Source organism: Mastigoproctus giganteus, chromosome 2, assembly GCF_048544385.1.
Source record: "Mastigoproctus giganteus isolate SK-2022 chromosome 2, ASM4854438v1, whole genome shotgun sequence".
NCBI classification, from domain to species: domain Eukaryota; kingdom Metazoa; phylum Arthropoda; class Arachnida; order Uropygi; family Thelyphonidae; genus Mastigoproctus; species Mastigoproctus giganteus.
In genome coordinates this window covers 70,492,552-70,514,107 of record NC_143576.1, presented here as the reverse complement: position 1 = coordinate 70,514,107, position 21,556 = coordinate 70,492,552, and the positions used below count along the sequence as shown (strand labels likewise).

The 21,556-nt window shown below is 38.8% G+C and overlaps 1 protein-coding gene across 2 annotated transcripts in view; it reads left to right on the top strand.

The window, feature by feature from the left end:
* Positions 1–21,556, top strand: part of LOC150089331 (CREB-regulated transcription coactivator 1-like) — a 507,055-nt gene that overhangs the window by 237,694 nt on the left and 247,805 nt on the right. For both annotated transcript variants that reach the window (XM_090368506.1, XM_090368505.1), the window contains exons 6-7: positions 16,849–16,937; positions 18,903–18,970. In XM_090368506.1, coding sequence (XP_090224632.1) covers positions 16,849–16,937; positions 18,903–18,970 — 157 coding nt within the window. The remainder of the gene's footprint in view (positions 1–16,848; positions 16,938–18,902; positions 18,971–21,556) is intronic.

The window sequence follows — 21,556 nt, the reverse complement described above, 5'->3', positions numbered from 1 at the left end:
AAGCTCTGGCGTTGATGTGGGCAGCTGAGAGCTTGATGGGCCCCTCAATTTATTTCCTTCGAGGGCATCCACCCTGTCCTTCAAACTCTCATATAGGCCCATAACAACGCTGAGTTGTCGCCTGATTTCCTTACACTCCTTACATCGCGCACACACAAAGACATCCCCCATGGCAATATCATGTTCCGTTCCAGAGAGTTCGGCAAACATTTCACAAGTTGCACATTTTTTTAGGCTGTGACGCGTTGGAGAATCGCCCCCCTCAGTTCTCCCCCGAGTCACAACAATCCTGCCACTTTGTGCCCGTTGCTTTGCTGCTCTAGTTCGGGGCATGGTAGTTTAAATTAATAAAATCAATAAATTAAATGTCAGTAGTATTTGAATAGAAACTATGAAATAGAAACAGTGAAGCGTATTACTATATAATTATGCGTTAGAGCTACCTCGATTAAAAAATTTGAATTCCCTACAAAAACTTTGAATTCCCTATATACAAAAACAATGGCTACAAAAATCGAACAAAAATAACGGTTTTACCTATCGTAAGTAAAATCCACAAAAACTCTTTATCTAAATTAAAATAAAAAATAACCAGCGTAACTATGACTATATGACTACGTATTAAGTACAATATAAAACAACAATCATGTAAATAAAAGGCAAACACTTATCGTTTTTGCGGAGCCTGTAACTGTCAGCTGTAATAGTATTTTTAGTTGGTATAAAAAGCCTAGTACTTCTATGATTACTTCCCTGAATCCTACCGATTTAGAATTTGCTGTTGGTGAGATTGTCAGATGATCCCACTGTATATAATTTAAAAACTGTGTCAGGCCACCATAGTTATCCTTATGTAGGCAAAAGCCCTTCCCACACTTGACAGTAGTTATATCTTTAAATAAATCCCATATCAACACACTGTAATCACTGCGACCCAGAGGGTTTTGTCTGTAGATTCTTATTGCATGAAGAATCACTGCTGATGATCAGATCATGAGTATTGCTTTCTCTTGTTGCCTCCCTAACCTGCTGCTGCTGTAGAAAACAGTCATTCAGTAAATCCACATAAGTCTTACTAGTGTGTGAATGATCAACCCAAAGTTCCAGTCATCTGAAAAGTTAAAATTCCCAATTATAAGGCATTCTGATTGCTGGGCTACTCTATTTGACTGTACAGTTTTGCTTTATACTCATCACAATCATTAGACCTATAACAAACTCCTGTTCCCATTTTTGTTTTCCCAGTTCTTATGCCACACCAGACTGACTCAACGTTACTCTGGCCTCCCATGTCAACTGGATGTACTGCCTTAGATCCAGTGAGGAGGTTAAAGACAAAGTAACAAACCAAATGAAGATGGAATTGAAGCAACTGCAAATCAAGACCCTTTGGAAGATAATGGATAAGGGAATACTTATTGAAATAGCTACAAGTACAGATCTGGAAGCAATAAAGAACAAGAAGAAGATCCAGGACCTTAGGTTCTGGATCTTCTTGTTGTTCTTTATTGGTGGACACACCAAAAAAACTAAATCAAACTGTTATCATTTATGACATAAACAAAGACCTTATGGAGGAATTCATAGAAGATATGATGTTCAAAAACCTTCATGAAACAGGCATTACAGAAGAAGACCTAAAAAGACAACTAAGGATAAGATTCAAGATAAGATCAAAGGCCATGAATGCCCAGCACTGGGTAGTAGAGGTGCCCCCTGGGCCATAAGGAAAGCTATTTTCAACTCAGGTAAAAGAGTGTTTGTGGAATGGTGTGTGTATTCGGTGAAAGACTTCACAATAGCACAGTGATGCTATAAGTGTCAACTATGGCGACTCCTCTAAAACCTGCCACCAAGAAGACCCAACATGTGGCCTCTGTGGCACAGAGGCATCAGTACAAAGAGTGCCCAAATAAAGACCCCCCCCCGAAACCTGTCCCAACTGTAAACTAAAGAAGAAAAAGAATACTCATTCGTACAGAGACCCCTCCAGATGCCTAGAAACCTCAAGGCTCAAGATAACATAGAACTAAGAACAGATTATGGATAGAAATCCTAACAGGAATAATAACAGATGTAGCAAGATACTCCAGCTTAGGTGTCAAAGATCTGTATCTGTTATGAATGATCTTTCAAAAATCATAATGGAACATAACATCTACATTCTGGATATCTAAGTGCCACACTCCTGTAAATGGTCAATAAAGGATCTGCCCTTCCGAAGTAAAATAGTTCAGTCCAAAACTGATGTGACAGGCTCGGGTGGAAATGCCATCGCAAGAGTCTGGGCAGCCATTGTCATCATTGATCCCGACATAACTGTCACTGTGATAATGGGTCTCTGCACCAAACATGCTGTTTGTGCTTGCTTAGAAGTCCCATTTGGCCAAATATACATAATATCCTTTTACATGCAGTGCAACCAGCAAATAGAACCTTTCCTTAATTACCTGGAGGTGGCACTTTACAGACTGCCGGGAAGGAAAATAATTATACTAAGAGATGCCAATGCATCTTCCTCCCACTGGAATAGCCCCTGACTGATCCCAAAGGAGAACTACTTGAAGAATTCTTGGATTCAAACAACCTCATACTCTGGAACCGAGCACGGCACCCACCCACCTGTGTTATGCCTACTGGACAGTCATACATTGACTAGACCATCTTGAACAGGACCCTTTGCCATTGCATAGAAGACTGGCAGATCCATACCTCTTGGACAGATAATGATCATAATATTACAACTCACAGAGGACAGAATGCTGCAGCCAAGACTTCCCCAGATACAAAATCCATAATGGTAACTGGGGAAAATTCACTAAACAACTAAAGTTTACATCTACAGAAAAAATCTTCCAATCTACAGAAAGAATCTCTGCCTTACCAGCTAATGATCAGGCTCTCGAAGTCCAGAAGTTGATCACGTCGGTTTGTGTTGGCACATTCAAGATGCAATGAAGGTGCAAAAACCACTTGCCCTGGTGGACGGCACAGCTGACCAAGCTGAGAAAAGCCATGACATCTGCCGACAGCGCTTACCAATGAGCAAAGTGAAACAACAGAAGCCTGGAAGAAATCAGCAGGCTCCAGGAAAGATACAGGGATGCCAGAAGAATATATCACAATACAATATATAAAGAAAAGGACTCCTGGGAAAAGCTGGTCCAGAACACCCTGAGCTCAGATCCATGGGGCATTGCATATAAATTGGTGACTGAAAAGACTCAACCAAGCGAAATATATTCCTCAATATTAGGACACCAAAAGCAGGAAATGCTCTCATGAGAGGAATCGATGAATGCCACCATCCCGGACCAGATAATCCACCAGGATGCTGTGTATCCAGAGAATGTGCTACAAACAAACGTGAGGTTCCAACACCCCACCTACTCTGGCATCTAGAAGAGGAACCGTTCTCTCAAGAAGAGATAGTGGCAGCAATCCAATCTATAAAAAATGGAAAGTGCCCCAGGCACAATTTTGTCGAAGTTGAGGTATATTGAAGAAGATCTGGGCACACACCCTGTTCATAATCGAAAACTTAATCAATGCCTGCCTCGAAGAGGGAACTTTCCCCAGGCCTTGGAAGAAAGCAAATTTAAAAATACTGCTTAAAAACCCAGATAAACCAACCAACGATACATCTTCTTATAGGCCGATTGCCCTGCTCCCAGTCATGGGAAAGGTCCTGGAGAAATTAATTGTTTATCAATTTCTAACAGCCTATAATAGTAGAAGTTTGCACTATCCAAGGCAATTTGGATTTACAAAGGTACACTGCACTGTAGATGCCATCAAAGAAGTAATGGACATATAAATACATCTAGTGATTCCAAGTATGTCCTTGGCATCTTCGTGGACTTCAAAGGAGCATTTGTCACCATATGGTGGCAATCCCCCTCCATAGCAGTTCAGGGAGGCCGGTGTCTTAGCTCCAATATATCGACTTGTTGCAAATTACTTTGAGGAAAGAAGCCTGGTCGTCACTACATGCACATGTAAAGTAACCAGAGAAGTCACAAGAGGCTGCCCACAGAGATCAGTTTTAGGCTGTTGCTTGAATGCGATCTTTGACAGGTGGCTAACACTACAACACAACAAGACTGTCAATTTAGCCTATGCAGATGATCTGGCCCTGCTCATATTTGGAAATTCTAGGCATGACATGGAGGCCCAAGCCAATACGATCCTAGCCAATCTATCTGAATGGTGCAATTTGCACATCCAAATTTAAATGGAAAAAAAACAAATGTTACTGAAAGGAATATTAACAATAATAAGTAACACATCAGTTAAACTAATCAGGAACTACAAATACCTGGGGGTAATCCTAGATGACTGACTAAACTTCATAGTCCAAGCCAAATATGTCATCCAGAAAATAAAGAAGATAACAGGCCAACTGATCAGAATCACTAAAACAGTCTGGGGAATCAAGCCATCTATTCTGAAGCTCTATTATGAGTGTATTCTCATCCCGATAATTTGCTACGCAGCTGGTGCCTGGGGCCAAAAGATTAATCACAGCCTGGTAAAGAGATATCTGCTTTGGGCCCAATGCTTTTTCCTTCTTGCTATTTCAAGGGCCTTTAGGAACGTCTCTACGGCCGCTCTCCAAGTCATCAACAGGAAACTACCAATACAGTACGAAGTAGCCTACCATTACCTATAATATCACAGAAGAAAAATATCGACTAGGATAAATAACTTCACCATAAATCTAGAAATATCACCAAAAGAAGATAACAGCAGCATCATAAAAACAATGACCAAGGCCTGGCAAGAGGAATGGACTGAATCGGACGTGGGCAGAACTATGTTTCAGTTTCTTCTAGCAGTTAGGATCTTTACAAAACAGGAAATTCAGTGGTTTTGCTCAGGTCTAAATCTTATGTTCCTGCTGACAGGGCACTGGAGCATCAACTCCAAGCTGTCTGCTCTCGGGCTCTCTGACACTCAGAATTGCTCCTGCAGCCTCCCAGAAACAGTGTCTCACATGGTCTACGACTATCATCTCTACCTGGACATCAGAACAGAACTACGTCTGGAAACAAATATGGAAGATGCACCACAGCTGGTTTCCAGTAAAGTGACCTTCATGGCATTTGCTAATTTTGCGGACAAGGTTTTCAAGAGAAGATGCAGGATACTGCACTCAACACCCAACTGAAGAAACCTGCTACCACCTTCACCTGCTGTCCAACTACTTTCTACTTCTCAAATTCTTTGCGGAGATGCCTGAACTCTGTCTCCTCTCTCCATCTATCACCTGTTCCCACTCCCATTCCACCACTTCTCTCTTCTGTAACCCCTGCTCTGTTCAGGATTTCCCATGGAGCCCAGGGAGAGGCTCCTCTCCACAGGTAACTCTTCCTGGGCGCACCGCCAGTGCACTGTGTATACCATGGCATGCTTCCTCATGGCTAGGGATGGGAGGCAGGAGCAGTGAACAAACTTGTTCTATGCCCCATGCCTGTGAAGGCACCAGGAGCCTGCAAACAACACTCAACAGAAGAAATACACCACTCTACACACCCACACTTATCACACTGCCGGAATTGGCACATACCTTGTACAGATGCTACAGCGACTAATGGTCGAAACACCAGAGACTGCCATGAAACACATTTTGACATTTTGTGCTTTCTGTATACATTGTATCCCATATTCAAATTCTGCATCAATTATTCCTTATTGACACAACTTCTCTGATATCCCTAGAATGACCATATTTGATGACTTCACTAGCATTAGCATTACCGAAGACATGATGCAAGAAAGCAAGCTTATATAGCATCAGCCAAAACACACACACACACACCCTTCTCATTTCATCCATTTACTCACTCCAAATGTTTGTCTAGTTCTGCCTTTAATCTATTTAAGCTATCAACTTCTATAATGACAGACGGAAGTTTTTTCAGCAATCAACCACCCGCTGGTTAAAGGCAAACTTCTGCACATCTATCCCACAACTGTCTTTCCTCAATTTGAATTTATGCACTCTCAGGTGATTATTCTGAGCAAGAGGAAGAACCTCATCAGCATTAAGCATGCTCAAACCATTCAAGCTTTATACACCTCGCCATTGCCTAGTCTCCAGACACTGTAATTTGCAAAACTTAATAATTTCTTTGTAAGAGCAACCCTTTGTTTCATTCACTAATCTTGTTGCCCTTCTCTGTACTCATTCCAACAGCTCTACATCCTTCTTAAAATGAGGCCTCCAGACTTGTATACAGTACTCAAGGTGTGGCCCAACTATTGCCTTATACAAGGGTAATCACTGCTGCAAAAATTCCTGTATATCATTGACAAGACACCATAAGTTACTCTTGCAGACCGTCTGCACTGCTCAGAAAACTCATATCTGTATGCACAATTACCCCCAGCTCCTTTTCACTCTCTACCACTGTCAGTGTAGTATCCCACAGTTGATACGTTACTCTGGGGTTACTGCTTCCCAGCCCCAGGTGCCAAGCTATTCTAGTGCTTTATTCAAACGTTTTCTACAGGGAGCATCTAAACAAACAGTTTCTATTTTTTATTTTCAAACACCATTTTCTTGATTTCTATAGCATAATAGCTCTCTCGCACTACAAGAAGTAGGAAGAAGCCCAGAAAAGAAAAACCACCTTTCTGATTTTTTCTGTTATTACTGACTTACTAACTCAGCTGCTTGATCAACTTGTGGCACTGCTCCTGCCTCCCCGCGGCGAGGACAGTAACCTGGGCGAAACTCCCAGGGCGAAAAGGAGCTATCATGGATTCTAACAATTTTCCACCCTTAGAGCCTTCAAGCTCAAGACAAGAATCCTCTCATAAAAACACTAGTCGCCCAAAAAGGCTTCGAACAGAAGCACAGTGTCCAGACATCCCTAATTTTCTGGTGTTGCACTCTCTGTCCACGCAGCCCGTGGGCAAGTTATCACCATTTATGATTCAAAGACATCTAGAATCTATTGCAGGATCATAAAAAATGGTGAAGCGACACTGCAATCAGGAGATTGTAGTCGCTTCAATCCCAGTTGAAACTGCCACATCCAAACATTCTGAGTGGCTATTAAAGACAACGACATTTGGTGGATTGCCAGTATCTGTTACTCCTCACAATACCTTAAATTCATCTAAAAGAGTCATCAAAGAATGGGACTTAATTACAGTGTCTGAGGAGAAATTAGTTCAAGAACTTAGCCACTGCTAAGTTCTTGAACACTGCTAAAAGAATTATGACAAAAAAAGATGGAAATCTCATTCCAACTCGTTCCATCATTTTAACTTTTAGCACTCCTGATTTGCCATCCTCAGTAAAAGCTGGATATTTAAACTGCCGAATTCACCCATACATCCCGAGTCCTCTTTGCTGTTTTAAATGCCAGAAATATGGCCATTCACAGCAGGCATGCAGAGGTGATGGCATCTGTCCTATTTGTGGATCAGAAGATCATAAACAAGCAGATTATCCAGCAGTAGTTCCCAAATGCCCCAACTGCAAAGGCAGTCACCCGACCTTTTCTAAATCATGTGAATTGTGGAAAACAGGCAGGAAAATCCAAAAATACAAAGTCACATCCTGAGGCATGCAGACAAATAATGTTGACCATGCCTAGTCCACTTATGCCTTGCACCCGAAGTTTTCATACAGCTGCAATTCAAACAGATGTGTCAATACCGCCCAATGTATCGCTATCTAATTGGGTAAAAGCAACTTTATCAACCACTGGAAAGATAATTCTGAAAATAAAACTAGCAATGCCACCAACACCCCAATTAGTATTCTAACTGATACTCTGATAGTCTCGAATGACACCGAAAAATTTAAACCTACTAAAGATTGTAAGGAAATTGATCCACCCACCAACACTGTGTAAGTAGATATACACCCAAATTATGAAGAACCTATCCTAGAACTCCATGCCGATGACACTATGGATACTGGACACACCTTATTCCCAAGAAAAGGAAAAAAATGCCCTGCATACAAAAAACAGTCAGATGAATCATCCTCAGTCAAACCAAAATAATGCCTAACATCATACAATGGCACTTTAGAGGACTAAGCAGTCATTCTGATGACTTAAGGGATTTAATCTCTCAATTCAATCCTATAGGTATATGCCTACAGGAAACATTCTTGTCACCCCACGTTTCGCAGAAATTTTCAAATTATATGATATACAGACGAGATAGGAGCCCAGAGTTTCCTGCCTGTGGAGGAGTAGCCATTCTTGTAAATTCTAACATACCATCCAGACCGATCCAAATAACAACCACCATACAACCTGTGACAGCTCTGATTACAGTTGGTATTTCAGTTACCATTCTTTCGATTTATATTCCCCCATCTCTACCACTTGTCCTCTCAGAACTTGACAACCTCATTATACAACTCCCAACTTCAATTTGTCTTTTTGGTGACTTTAATCGACAGGTTTCTTTTCAGGTCCGATATATAAACATACTCTCTGCATCTCACATTCAGGAAGAAAGAGTCCCACAGGGATCGATACTTAGTCTAACACTATTTTCATTCCGAGTTAACAGCATAACAAGAGATATCCCAAGAACTGTTGAAACTTACATGTACGCAGATGACCTTACCATTTCCTGTCTGTCTCAAAATATGAATACCATCGAACAACAGCTCCAACTTGCCATTACCAAAATACAATCCTGGACTTCACAGAATGGCTACCGACTATCAGAAAAGAAATGCACTGTCACTCACTTTTGCAAGAAACAAGCTCTCCATCCCAATTCTGAACTGCAAATAAACAATATTCCAATCCTGTTTGTAAGTACCATTAAATTTCTTGGATTGATATTAGATAGCAAGCTGAACTTCCAAGCTCACATCTCTCATTTAAGAAATACATGTCTAAAGCATCTGAATATACTCCGATCAGTCTCAGGTATGTCATGGGATGCTGATTGGTATACTCTACTGCATCTTTATAGAATTTTAATCCATTCATGGCTAGATTATTGTTGTCCATTATATGACTTTGCCAGGAGCACTACTTTGCAACATCTAAATGTTATCCCGCACAGTGCTTTCAGAACTGCATTGGGCACTTTCAGGACTTCTCCAATCCAAAGTCTTTATTTCGAAGCACCTGATCCTCCATTACATCTTCATAGGAAATCCTTACTAGTCCACTACCCTGCTATGATCCAGAGTATTCCATCGCATCCCAGTTGGGAGTATCAAGCCGAATGAAAACAGACCTGCTTCACTCAGGATTAAAGAGCTTTCTCAGAGTTGGAATATCAATTTAAGTGATATTTTTCAGGTCACAACTGCTCCTATTCCCCCTTGGATGTTCATTTCTACCTTGCATGATACACATTTTCTGGAATGGGGGAAGAATACTGTACCTTCCTTTAATATCTGCAGTTGCACTTGGCTCACACTACTCTGAACTCCCGTGCCTGTAAAATCTATACTGACGGATCAAAAACAGCGAGTACGGTTGGTGCTGCTGCAGTTTTTCCTTCTCATACGTTACAGCCTCACTACCATTAGTGTGCAGCGTTTTCACAGCCGAATTATATGCCATCAAATTAGCAATTAGTAAAATTATTGAATTTTCTACCTCACCTGCCATAATTTTCACCGACTCCCTCAGTACTGTATCTGCCATAAGGAAGAATTTCTCATCCTACCTTGAAACACATTTGTTGTCAGCTATTTTCCTGCAGCGTGTCCAATCAGTCAATCAGTTTTTGCTGGATCCCTGGTCATTCTGGCATTCTGGGAAATGAAACCACGGACCTCGCAGCTAAACATCTTCAATCAGCTATTCCAAAACATTCTCAGGTTACTTACTAGCATTAACATTAGTAGAGGCAAATGATGCAAGAAAGCAAGCTTATGTAGCATCAGCCAAAAAAAAAAAAAAAAAAAACAACCTGCTCCCATTTCACCCCTCCGTTTATTCCAAATACCTGTCCATCTCAGCCTTAAATTTGTTTATGCTATCAACTTCCACATCAAAGGATGGAAGTCTGTTCCACCAACCAACCAACCACCCTCTGCCTAACGGCGAACTTCCGCACCATTTTGCTACATCTGTCTTTCCTCAATTTGAATTTATGCTCTCTCAGGTGATTATTCTGAGCAAGAGGAAGACTCCCATAAGCATTGAGCATGCTCGAACCATTCAAGGCTCTATACACCTCAATCAGATCACCTCGCAGGTGCCTAGTCTCCAGACACTGTAATTTGCGAAATTTAAGACTTTCTTTGTAAGAGCAACCCTTTGTTCCATTAACTCATTAGCATTAGTAGAGGCATATGATGCAAGAAAGCAAGCTTATGCAGTATCAGCCAAAAAAAAAAAAAAAAAAACCACTCCCATTTCACCCCTCTGTTCATTCGAAATACCTGTCCAGCTGGGTCTTAAATTTATTTAGGCTATCAACTTCCACAACAAGGTATGGAAGTCTGTTCCACCCACCAAATACTCACTGGCTAAAGGCAAATTTCTGCACATCTATCCTACATCTGTCTTTCCTCAATTTGAATTTATGCCCTCTCAGGTGATTATTCTGAGCAAGAGGAAGAGTCCCATTGGCAATGAGCATGCTCAAACCATTCAAGGCTTTATACACCTCTATCATATCACCTTGCCGGTGCCTAGTCTGCAGACACTATAATTTGCAAAACTTAAGCCTTTCTTCGTAAGAGCAACCCTTTGTTCCATTCACTAATCTTGTTACCCTTCTTTATACTCGTTCCAGCAGCTCTACATCCTTCTTGAAATGAGGCCTCCAGACCTGTATACAGTACTCAAGGTGTGACCTGACCATTGCCTTATACAAGGGAATAGTAATCTCCTTATCCCTGCTAGAAAAATTCCTGTATATCATTGACAAGACCCCATGAGCTTCTCTTGCAGCCCATCTGCACTGCTCAGAGAACTTCATATCTGCCTGCACAATTATACCGAGGTCCTTTTCATTCTCTACCACTGTCAGTGTAGTACCACAGAGTTGATACGTTGCTCTGGGTTACTGTTTCCCATATGTAGTACTTTACATTTGTCAATGTTAAACTTCATTTACCACCTCTCAGCCCATCTGTTCAACCTTTCCAGATCCTGCTGCAGCAGCATAGCGTCAGTAGTGTCTTTAACAACCCTGCCAACCTTTGTGTCGTATGCAAACTTGGACATTAAGCTTGATATACCATCATCAGTATCATTTATAAATACAGAAAACAACAATGGACCCAACACTGAACTCTGAGGAACTCAACTAATATCATTAGTCCATGATGAGCAGTGTCCATTGAAAAGCACTCTGTCTTCTCCCCCTCAACCATCCCTTTATCTATAGCAGCAATTTGCCTCCAATGCCACACTGCTGCAATGTGTGCAGCAGTCTTCCATGTGCAACAGTATCAAAAGCCTTTCTAAGATCCAAATATATAATATCAAAGTTATTCCCTGCATTCAGCTCTTTTGTGACTGCAGCATAATATCCAATCAAATTTGTCAGGCAAGACTTTCCCTTAACAAAACCATGCTGTGTCCAAGCTATAACTGAATTCTTTTCTAGATGATCCTGCAGTGCTTCTTTAACCAGTGCCTCCATTAATTTTCCTGGAACAGACGTTAAACTCACAAGTCTATAATTACTTATGTCAGCCTTTGATCCTCCTTTGTGAATTGGGGTCACATTTGCACTTCTCCAGTCGGTGGGGATCTCCCCTGTGTCCAAAGAAGTTCTCATAATTATGGCTAAGAGTTTGCTTACTTCCTTTGCTGTCTCCTTTAATATAACTGGATAGATCCCATCCACCCTGAGTGCCTTTTTTATGTTTATCCTCAACAATTTCTCCTCCACTTTCCTCTCGGTTATTACAAAATCATCTAGCTCACTGCCAGAGTTTACTTCACCTCTGGCATTCCCCTTCCTGAATTACTCATGTGTGAATGTAGATGCAAAATACTCATTTAGTTTGTTAGCCACCTGAGCAGGATCCTCAACTGTTGAACCATCAATATCCAGTGGATCAATCTGATTCATCCCTTTCCTTCTAGAGTTTACATAGGTAAAGAACTTTTTTTCGGTTTTTCTTTGCATCCTTTGCCAAGGATTTCTCATTATCTGCCTTTGCCTGCCTAATCTCCTTTGTGACTTGGTTACAGACCAACTTATAGTTTAAACCCAGGGGCTCACATCTGGTGAGTATGGGCTTGGCACACCCAGGTTCCTGAGCTGGATATCATCATTCTTCTCTTTTTTGGTGATTTCCTTTTACTTGTCTCTCTCTCTCTCTCTCTCTCTCTCTCTCTCTCTCTCTCTCTCTCTCTCTCTCTCTCTCTCTCTCTCTCTCCCTCCCCGGGTTACAGGGTAAATACATTTTTTTTTGGCTTGTGTAGTATAAGCCTCAGGCTTCCTTGCACCTTATGGCTAATAATAATATCTATCATAGGCTTCCATGTCACCGATTAATTTATATGTATCCCATGCATTTTTCTTCTCTGCCATGTCTCATTACTTCATCTGATATCTATTTAGGCCTAAACTTTGAAGAATATTTCTTGGTTGGTATGTAAAGCCTAGTAGCTTCCAAGATAAGTTCTTTGAATGCTTCCCATTTTGAATTTGCTGTTGGTAATATCATCGGTTGGTCCCACAGTACAGAATTTAAATACTGTCTCAGACTATCATAGTCGCCTTTACGAAAGCAAAAACCCTTCCCTTTATCCCTGATGGTAGTTACCTCTTTGAGTAAATCCCACTTCAGCACACTGTGATCACTGCCACCTAGTGGTTACTTTATTTGCAGATTCTTAATGCATGAAGAATCACTACTGATAATCAGATCAAGAGTATTACTCCCTCTAGTTGCCTCATAAACATGCCGATGTAGAAAACAATCATCCATTAAATCCACAAAAGCCTTGCTAGTGTGTGAGTAACCAACCCACAAATTCCATTCAATAGCTGGGAAATTAAAATCCCCCATTATAAGACTCTGATTTACTGGTCCACTCTATTTCCCTGTACAGTTTCTTATTATACTCATCAAAGTCATTAGGCCTATAGCACACTCCTACTCTCAATTTTGATCTCCCAATGCTTATGTCACACCAAACTAACTTGACACTGCACTGTCCAGCAATGTCGACTGCCTTCACTTCTTTGGAGTTTTTGTTTCTTAACTAATAGCATAACCCCTCCTCCCTTCTTTTCCTGTCTATCCTTTCTGTAGATGTTGTACTCCCCAAATTCCAGTTCTGCATTCCTTATATCTGTGTGACACGACATCTCTGATATCCTGACAGTATCTGCCTTTGATGTTTTGAGCAATACCTCAAATTCATCAAATTTATTTACCAAACTCCTAGCATTGGTGTACATACAAATATACAAGCACCTGTTCCTATTCTTAGCTACCCTAACACAACCCATATGTTTACTTGTACCGCAATGACTCCCAGCAAACAAGATGAAATATCCTGCATCTTATTTTCCAGGCTGCTGCTCATTCCAGTAGAAGCAGTGCAAGAATGACTATCACCTCTGCCAATGGTTACTTTTAATCTATTTGTCCTCGTATCCCCCCCCCAAGCTAGCAGTTTTCCGACCCACCTAACGCTGCCTCGATTGCATCAGCAAATATTCTGGCACCAATCAGCAAATCAGCAAATATTCTGGCACACTTTCTATTTAAGTGTATCCCATCCCTGTAGAAGCAGTCTCTCCTGTTAACAAGTACAGACCAGGCTGAAAAAAATTCTACCCCTTGAGCCTTGCACAATCTTTCCAAGGCCGAATTGATCGACAAGGCTCTCATCATATACTCCTTCCTATCGTGTATGGGCAGAATTTCAGACACTTTCAAATTCAACCCTAATTCACGGCTTTTTTTCAACAGTGACCTGTACTTGTTAAGTAATTCTGCCGGTCTCCTACTCTTAATATCATTAATGCCAACATGTACAACTATATCACCTTTTTTGCCCTTAAAAGTTGATATGCACTCTACAACGTCATCAACCTGTGCCCCTGGCAGACATACCCTGGTCCTGTTCCACCTATCCTTTTTATAAAGCATATACCCCGTTTCCTTGACAATAGAGTCACCAACAACTACTAGTTCCTGTGGCACCAGTGCATTCTGCTTTGGGGATTATCACTGTGTTGCATGATGACCAAGTGAAGCTCTGGCATTGATGTGGGCAGCTGAGAGCTTGATGGGCCCCTCAATTTAGATCCTTCGAGGGCATCCACCCTGTCCTTCAAGCTCTCATATAGACCCATAACAACGCTGAGTTGTAGCCTGATTTCCTTACATTGCGCGCACACACCAAGACATCCCCCATGGCAATATCATGTCACGTAGTCGAGTGCTCCACAAACATCAAGCAAGCAGTGAATTTTAAAAGGCTGTGATTCAGAGGGCAACCCCCCTCCCTGTTCTCCCCTGAGCCACAGCATTCCCATTAGCTTGAGCCTTTTGCTCTGCTGCTCTGGTCTGAGTCATGATTTCGATTTAATTTCAATAAAACTTCAATTTCAGTACAAAATTATAATCCTAAATTTGTATCCCAACACAGTTATAAAGTTTTATATATTTTTCAGTATCGAGTATTATCTATGAGTTCCGTTTATATAACTTCTGTATCAAATTATGTATTAATTAATTATGTTACGTTTGTAATGTAAGTCGTTATATGTATTTAGTTACAAGTACAATTTAATTGACAATGAAGTTTAACAAGATTAATAGATTTTACTGATTAATTGACAATATTATATTATATACTATACTAAGCTTAAGCTATCTAGTTCGGGATATAACGTTGTATCATATAACAATGGCGGCAAGTTACGAATGGTAAATCTATGGACACTTAAGTATTAATTAACTTCCAAATCTCGCTGTCTCAATTCAGAATAAACTAAGGATCCTGACAAGGTCTATAAGCTACTTATAGAAAATAATTTAATATTATAATTGGTCAATAAAGCGGCTAAATATGGCTAAAAACTTCTCATTCATCGGAGCTGCAACTTGTAATATGTGGATTTGATACCCTTATCAATACTAAGTAATACCTACAAAATCTCTATCTAAGTTAAACTTTAAACTAAATATCGTAACTAGGAATATAAAGCTACTCTAGAAAATAAGTTAATATGCCAATTTAAGCTAATAAAACAGAAAAAACTTCTCTATTCCAAGAGCAGTAAAACTTTGCCTGCACAAGGCTACTCTCGTTCTCCCTTAATTATAAGCCTGTTATTCGTAAACATTTTACGACAACTGGTCACAGATCTGGAAAATTAACACCAACATAAACTTTACCAGATAAAGCAAGAACCAAGGCTGTGGCATTCACGCTTTCGACGAAACAGACAAAAGGAAGTAGTACTGCCAAGACTCAGAATTGGACACACTCATCATACCCATCTGTTCTTGCTACTGGGAGAAGATCCATCCCAGTGTTCATCCTGTGACAGTCAACTTACTGTTAGGCATTTTCTGTTTGATTGCCCCCTTTATTCCACCATACATTCAAATACTTTTCTGTCTCTCTCTCTCTAGGCTGAACGTCTCACATGATTTAACTCATTTCCTCGGAAATTATGCAAACAAAAAGAAGAACTTATATCTTTTTAAAATGTATTGGCCTATATGGGAGTGTTTAATTTAACTTCTACACCGGTTTATTTTGATTGAATAAACTATGAGCAGACACAATTTGGCCTCAGTAGCCCTTGTGTCATTAAGCCAAGTACCAACAACAACATATGCTTCCCATATGCTTTACTTTACATTTGTCAATGTTACACTTCAGTTGCCACCTCTCAACTTTTCTAGATCCTGTTTTATACCATTTCTACAAAATAGATTCCTTCTACCCACAAATGTGGGCCACACTGATAAAAAAAAAGAATTTACCTCCCTAGAGCCTTGCAAATTTTCTCAAGTTAATTTGCAAGGCTTTCAGCATATAGTCCCTCCTATCGTGTCTGGGCAGAAATGCAGACATACACATTCTGACCTAACTCACTGGTCATGCACATTTAATATCGTTAGTCCCCACATGAATATTAATTCTGTCTTTTTTTCCCTTAAAATTTGGCAGTCTGTTGGTAACACCATTGATTGTTGCTCCTAGCAAACACACTCTGGTTCTGAATCACCTATCTTTATTACAAAAAATATAATTTTTTGTAATAAAATTATTTTTTCCCTGACAGTAGTGTCTCCCAATAAAACTAGAGTTGTTTATTTCCTTTGCCTTTTAAACAATATGATAAAAATAGAAATTGAACACAAATACTAGTAAATTACATAATTAAAATTTTTTTCGCTTTTATTTCTGTTCACAAGAATTTTTCTTTATAATTTGAAAGTAATTTGAATATTGCTGTGGAATCATCCCCCTGCAACACTGCAGATAGGTTTGCTTTTTTTGTTAATAAGCTATTCTGTTAAATTAAAACTTTATAAAATTTTATCTTTTGAAGAAATTTTAATTGTTAAGCAGTTAAAATGATAATTTTTCACTTTCTCTGACTATATAATAAATAGCATTTTTCCTGGATTAATTTTGAGTTTTGGTAGTCTTGTTCAGTAGGTTGTTTTTAGGAAATATTTTTAGGTGAATTTGCTTTGGGTCAAGATTATATGAATATGCTTTGAACTACTTGAGTATGATTTTGGCAATCAATAGCATTATTATATATAGTTTGCAAAATATCAAAATTTATTCTTAATTAAATCCTAAATCTTGAAATATGTTATTTATTTATATTTAATGCTGCCTGCATTCCACATGTCTGCTTTAAATCAAGCACAGATTTTGTTTTTGTATTGTATAGAACTAATTCAGATTCAGCCCTTCATCAAAGTGCAATGAGTCCACAAGAAAATTTTCATGCGGCTAACACTCCTCCCACTCAGCGACGTGGTAAGTAAGAATCAGATTCTGCTTTGTTTCATGTTTGTTAATTTGAATATGAGTATTAAGCTAAAAGATTAATTTTATTTTAAACAGAAGTTTTAGTTGTTCTCAGGAATAATTCATAATGCTGATTATAAGCTAGTTGCATGATGGGTGTGTATTGACCAGTGGACTTAAATGAGCATATCTATATATGGTGAACTTCTTCAAATAAAGCTGATCAGCCCCCCACCCTAGATCCTCCTCACAGCATGAATTGGCAGCACATTTAGAACATCTTTTTATTGCTGAAGGATGATCACTCCCCTCCAGCATGTGCATTCACACAGGTGCTAGAGGGGATGTGATCATCCTTCAACACTGTGCATGCATGTGTGTGTGTGTGTGTGTGCACTCTTGCATGCACTGCCATCATTCCTTTGCTACGAAACAGTCTTATTGAATGTGCTCTTTACCATATTAGCAGCATCATATCCTTGTGATTACTCCTTAACTTATAAGTAGCTTTACAGTACAATTAATGATATAATTGCAGATGATATTAATTTAGTTGATTGTGTTAGTTAGCTGTAATTGATTACCTTATATGCTAATTTCTAAAATTGTTTTGCCATATGCTGATCATTGCTCTACAATAACAGACACTATTAAACATCCACTCCAGCAACAGCAAATGTCTGTATTGTTGCTAATGGGAAAATCAAGGATTTATGTTATATTATTCATGATTTATATTATTCATGAAAACACTGTTAAGAATTTACAGTGTTTTCATGAATATGATCGAATGCTGAAAGATTTAAAATCTTTCAGCATCCAATCTGTATATCTAGCTATCTGTATAATGTGTTCACACATATGTGCTGCTTGCAAACTGATCTATGTAATTTCCTTGAAGTTTACAAGATCCTGTATCTGATTAAAGTATTCACACAAAGCTTTCTTTCATTTCAACAAATCAATCTCAATGGTGGGCATTTAAGGAATGGTTACTGCTCATTTCTTAAACACCTGCTGCAAACATTGCATGAAATATGGTGGCTGCCAATGCTTTGGCAGCCACCATATTTTCATAACATTAGTCTGTGATAGATTAATTTTTTTTAAAATGAAGGAACTTTTATTTCTCAGATGGATATATTCATTAGATACATGACATTTACAAGTCATAAGGAATTAACTTGCAAACATCATGGAACACCAGTTTGCAGATGGCATTTGTGACCTTCAATTTGTATGGGAACATGTTAGACAGGTGAACTTTTATTTCTCAGATGGATATATTCATTAGATACATGACATTTACAAGTCATAAGGAATTAACTTGCAAACATCATGGAACACCAGTTTGCAGATGGCATTTGTGACCTTCAATTTGTATGGGAACATGTTAGACAGGTGGGCTGTGATTATATTGAATGCTTAGCAAATAAAGATTTTCTTAGTTGTAACTTTCATGATACTAGCTCTTTCCACAACTCATTTTTCATGAATGAGCTTATGATCATGTTTTTATTATTATTATTATTATTGTGGTATATTTTTAACATAAGTAGAATTTATTTGAAGGGTGGACAATTTCTTAATCAAAATGCTGAATGGCAGAGGATGAGTGGGACTTAAAGGTCATTTGCATTTGCAATAAACATTTTATTTTTTAAAGGTAATGGACTATATTCGTTGTGAAATAATTAAAATTACTTTAAAATAAGATTTTTTTATTATTAATTTATGTTTATGCACAAGCTTGTAAAAAATTACAGTGAAGGTAAATTAGCATAGGAAAAAATTCATCTAAAACAGTATTTTTTGTAACAGGAAATTCTTTTTTTCTTGTAATGGGAAGAAAGCAGGGGTATATTAGTGGGAATTGCATTATTTTTTGGATATATTTTACTGTTTTGTCAAAGTGAAGTTTAGTTTTTGTTGCTTTGATAATATTATTAATTTTTTTTTTTTTTTTTTTTTTAGTGCATGAAATGGATGGCTCTCTTACAATTGAAAATGATCAGATAAAGAATTATTGGGATCCAAAGAAGGTGAAATATTTATCTGTTTTAGAATTTATGTAATTTTGAAGTTTATTATATAACAAACACTTCATTAATAGAGATGGTGTCAGAAAATCATTGACAAAGTAATTTGGAATTTCATTTTAAATTTTATGATTTTAATTCAGTAAATCTTTATTGAAGCATTGAATATATGTCAAACTATTTTGACTCAGTCCCTCCTGAGAGGTAACTGTATTATAAGTTGGAACAAGTTGGGATTACTGGTAAGGTTCTAAAATGGATTGTAGGGTGGTAGCAGGGCAGAAGGCAGAGTACTGTAATTAATGGATGTTCTTTGGGTTGGTGTAATGTTAGAAGTGGGAACCCCGGCAAGGATTGGTTCTTAGACCACTGTTGTTTCTAATTTTCATAAAAAAACATTGACAGAGGGATAAAGGGCATGTCAAAATTTGCAGGCATTGTAAAGATTAGGAGAGTCGTTAATGATAAGCAGTGCTCCTTCAGGATGACTTGAAAAGGCTTCAAGAATGGTCAGAAAAGTTGCAACTATGTTTTAATGAAGCAAAATGCAAGGTCTTACACTAGGGGAATAGCAACCCCAAAATAACTTATGCAATTGGTGGAGTTGAATTAAAAACAGTAGAGAAAGAAAGGGATCTGGGAGTTATGATACAGACAGATATGAAGTTTTCTGAGCATTGTAAACATGCAGCCAGGAAAACCCCTAGGATCTATCCAACAGTATCCTATAGAGTTAGGGAGATCATAATCCCACTGTATAAGGTAATTATAAGACCTCATTTAAAAATACACTGTCCAAAGATGGGCTACAGAACTTGGCAACCGGGCGCCTCCGTAGCCAGGTGGGAAGGAGCAGCAGTGCGTAACACACGCTTCTTGATTAGACCGGGGTTCGAGCCCGTCACCACCAAATACGGAGGATGCGGAAAGGTCATTCAGGGAATAACCACCGCATATCCCGGAGCAATATGGCCTTAGTTGCTAATGCTCCCAAAAACCAAATAACAAACAATAACAAACTTGGCAACCAGGCACCTTAGAGGGGACTGGATTGAGGTTTATAAAGCTCTAGAGGGATTAGTAAAATGGATGAAGGCAGAATTTTCACTGTTATAAAGAATTCCAGAACTAAGAACCATAAATTCAAATTACAGGGGAAGTGGTTTAAACTAGATTGTAGGGCGTTTTTTTTTTTTTTAGACAGGGAATCGTTGATTACTGGAACAAGTTTCATCTATAGGTGGTCAAGGCTAACATCTTGAAGAAATTCAAAGGTCAACTAGATAGTTATCTAGATGAGGAAGGAAGCACATTATTTGTATTTTATTTTCTACTTTTTTTTAAATTGCCAGGTGCAACAAAAGCTTGTGGCTTCCTTGCACTATATGGCTAATACTAATACTAATTTCAGCAAAAGATTCTTACTTTAAATACTTTTCCAAGAAATACTCAATTATCTGTATAGCAGCCGTATAAGTAATTACACCCGTATTAGAAGGTAACTGTATATTAGACTTTCCAAAACCAGAGAGAAAGATTCCTAGTAATTAATGCTTCTAGCACTCACAAGTTACCTCTGCAAAGTCTTAGAAGGAATGGTCAGTGCTTGGCTGTTATGGTACTTAGAGATAAATAATTTACTTTCGAAAAATTCAATGTGGCTGTTGAATAAATAAATCAATATTCAGTTATCTGATTAGATTAAGAGCACACATTCAAGGTGCTTTTATAAAGTTTAAGCATTTGGTATCACTCTATTTTAACATTGATAGAGCACTGATACTGCTTGGCAATTTGCTATTCTGATAGGCCTAAGTAGCCACTTTTCCCTTTTTATTAACAACTTTAATTGGCCACACATTTTAAGATGCATCTGAGATCCTATCTTTTTGATCTTTTAGTCAAGAGGACATCCCCTAGGGATCTGTTCTAAGTGTTGCACTCAGGACGAATGCTATCACAAAACAACTTCCTCCAACTATGCATATTGTCCTTTATCAGTTTTAGTATTGCTGCCAGTGATGAGACATGTAAGGAATAGAAAGGCAAATGCAGCATGCTGTTACCTCTCCTGGTAAGCAGGCATGGACCAGTAGATTTAAATTTTCTCCACAAAAAAAAAAAAAAAAAAACCATCTGCATTTTTGACAAAAGTGGAATTTCCATCCTTATCCAGAATTGTGGCCAGTTGAATGCATCATTCCAGTTAAGTCGCATACTACATCCTTAGGGATGATATGACACTTAAGTTAACTTTTCTTAAGCATTCTTCAACTAAGAGCAGGACTAACAGGACAGTAATTGAGCAGCATAAACATTCTTTGTGTGTTATCTTCTACATCTTGGGACACAGACCACAGTCTGCTTTGTCTGTACCAAGCTCTTATTAGATGTGAATTAGACTGTGGTGCCCAGGTGTAGACAACAACATATCTACTGATGGTACTGGCTGGACCTTATCCACCATTATGCAATGTTTATTCAGTCTAGCTTGTGTTGAAACCAGTGAACCACTTATATCAGTATACCAAGCGCTGCTATCATTGCATAAGAACCAACCTTTGGTATCCAAGTCAGGAATATTTTAAT